Source organism: Acyrthosiphon pisum, unplaced genomic scaffold (genome assembly GCF_005508785.2).
Source record: "Acyrthosiphon pisum isolate AL4f unplaced genomic scaffold, pea_aphid_22Mar2018_4r6ur Scaffold_21113;HRSCAF=23060, whole genome shotgun sequence".
Classification (NCBI taxonomy): Eukaryota; Metazoa; Arthropoda; class Insecta; order Hemiptera; family Aphididae; genus Acyrthosiphon; species Acyrthosiphon pisum.
Window position 1 is genome coordinate 54,665 of NW_021770545.1, and position 1,405 is coordinate 56,069.

Below are 1,405 nucleotides of genomic sequence, written 5' to 3' on the forward strand. Positions count from 1 at the left end.
AACTATATATCAACCGTATGTACAATTTCGGTGAAATATATAATTTAGCTTATATCAATAGTCATCTTTATGAGGTGGAGACTTGGTAAATCCACCAATGATTATATGTATTACTTAGCTTATAAATATTTTAGTTTTAAGTATTCTGTATATTCTAGCTTGTATATATTGTAGTTTTAAGTATTCTGTATATTCTAGCTTATATATATTGTAGTTTTTATATATTACTTAGGGAAAAAAGGTCGGAACAAAATCTTTTGTTATCCATAGGGTCTATACATCAGATGTCCGAGCGTCACATATGATGTGCGTGTGTGCGTCCGGTCTCGATGGGGTAGGGAATGTCATCACATAGCAGGTCTGTCATCAGTTAGTATGTTTCGCACTATTGTAACACACGTTATTCGCCCCGCAGTTATTTAACGCAGTAATTTTTTCTCGTCCCTTAATTTAACGTGGTAATTTTAAATTAAAATTTAATTTTAAATGCGAGCAATGTCCTATGGATTTCGTCTACAAAACTAATTTGATCGCGCATCGAAAAATGCATTTAAAATTGTTTAAATGCGATCAATGTACTTCGGAATTCACGGCAAAACGTAATTTAACCGCTCACCGAAAAACGCACGAGGGTGTTCGTTTCCCGTGTACTAGATGTGTCATCACATTCAGTAACAAGTCGAACCTCAAAAAACATTTGAAAAATATTCATGGTAAGTATTTCCCCGATAATGCTCGTCGTAAGTATTTTTTTGAATATTTATATTATATTATATTATATTATATTATATTTTTACTAGGCGCCGTACAGCATGGAAATATACAGATCGCGCCGCATGTATTCGTCCCCAATATTCCAGCAGGGCCATCACGAAATACCACGGCAGCAGTGATACCAACCCGAAATGTCTGCTCATCAACCGCGCGGGACTGCCTGACGGAAGCGCCCGCCCAAAACATATCAACAGCAGCACAACGAGATAACATGATATCATCACAGCGAGATAACGCGATATCAGCAGCGGGAGATAACGCGGTATCAACAGCGGGAGATAACGTGATGGAGGACTTTTTAAACAACGTAGATGACGATGATGATTACGCGCAAGTTGCAGATGTCTTTGAAGATCTTGGATTCTGTAAAAAGGAAGGTTAGTAATTTAATTTTTTTATAAACGCGGTATAGACTAATTAGGTTTTTTTTTTTTAAAAAAGATTCGTACACTACGCTTGATAATGGGAAACGTGTTTCCAGCGCAAACACTAAATCTGCTGTTAGGGCAAAAAAAATACGCTTGAATTTCGTAAGTCTTCGGGATTTACACTACTCTCTACGTCATCAACATACAATCAGCTGGTATTACGTAAAAAAATACCAACAATATTCAAAACTATATCTACTTCC

General features: G+C 36.4%; 1 protein-coding gene across 1 annotated transcript in view; it reads left to right on the top strand.

The window, feature by feature from the left end:
- Positions 1-544: 544 nt before the first annotated feature.
- The window catches only part of LOC107885286 (zinc finger protein 350-like), a 1,423-nt gene continuing 562 nt past the window's right edge, over positions 545-1,405 (top strand). Inside the window, exons 1-3 of the mRNA XM_029492267.1 lie at positions 545-713; positions 801-1,151; positions 1,216-1,304. Coding sequence (XP_029348127.1) covers positions 545-713; positions 801-1,151; positions 1,216-1,304 — 609 coding nt within the window. The remainder of the gene's footprint in view (positions 714-800; positions 1,152-1,215; positions 1,305-1,405) is intronic.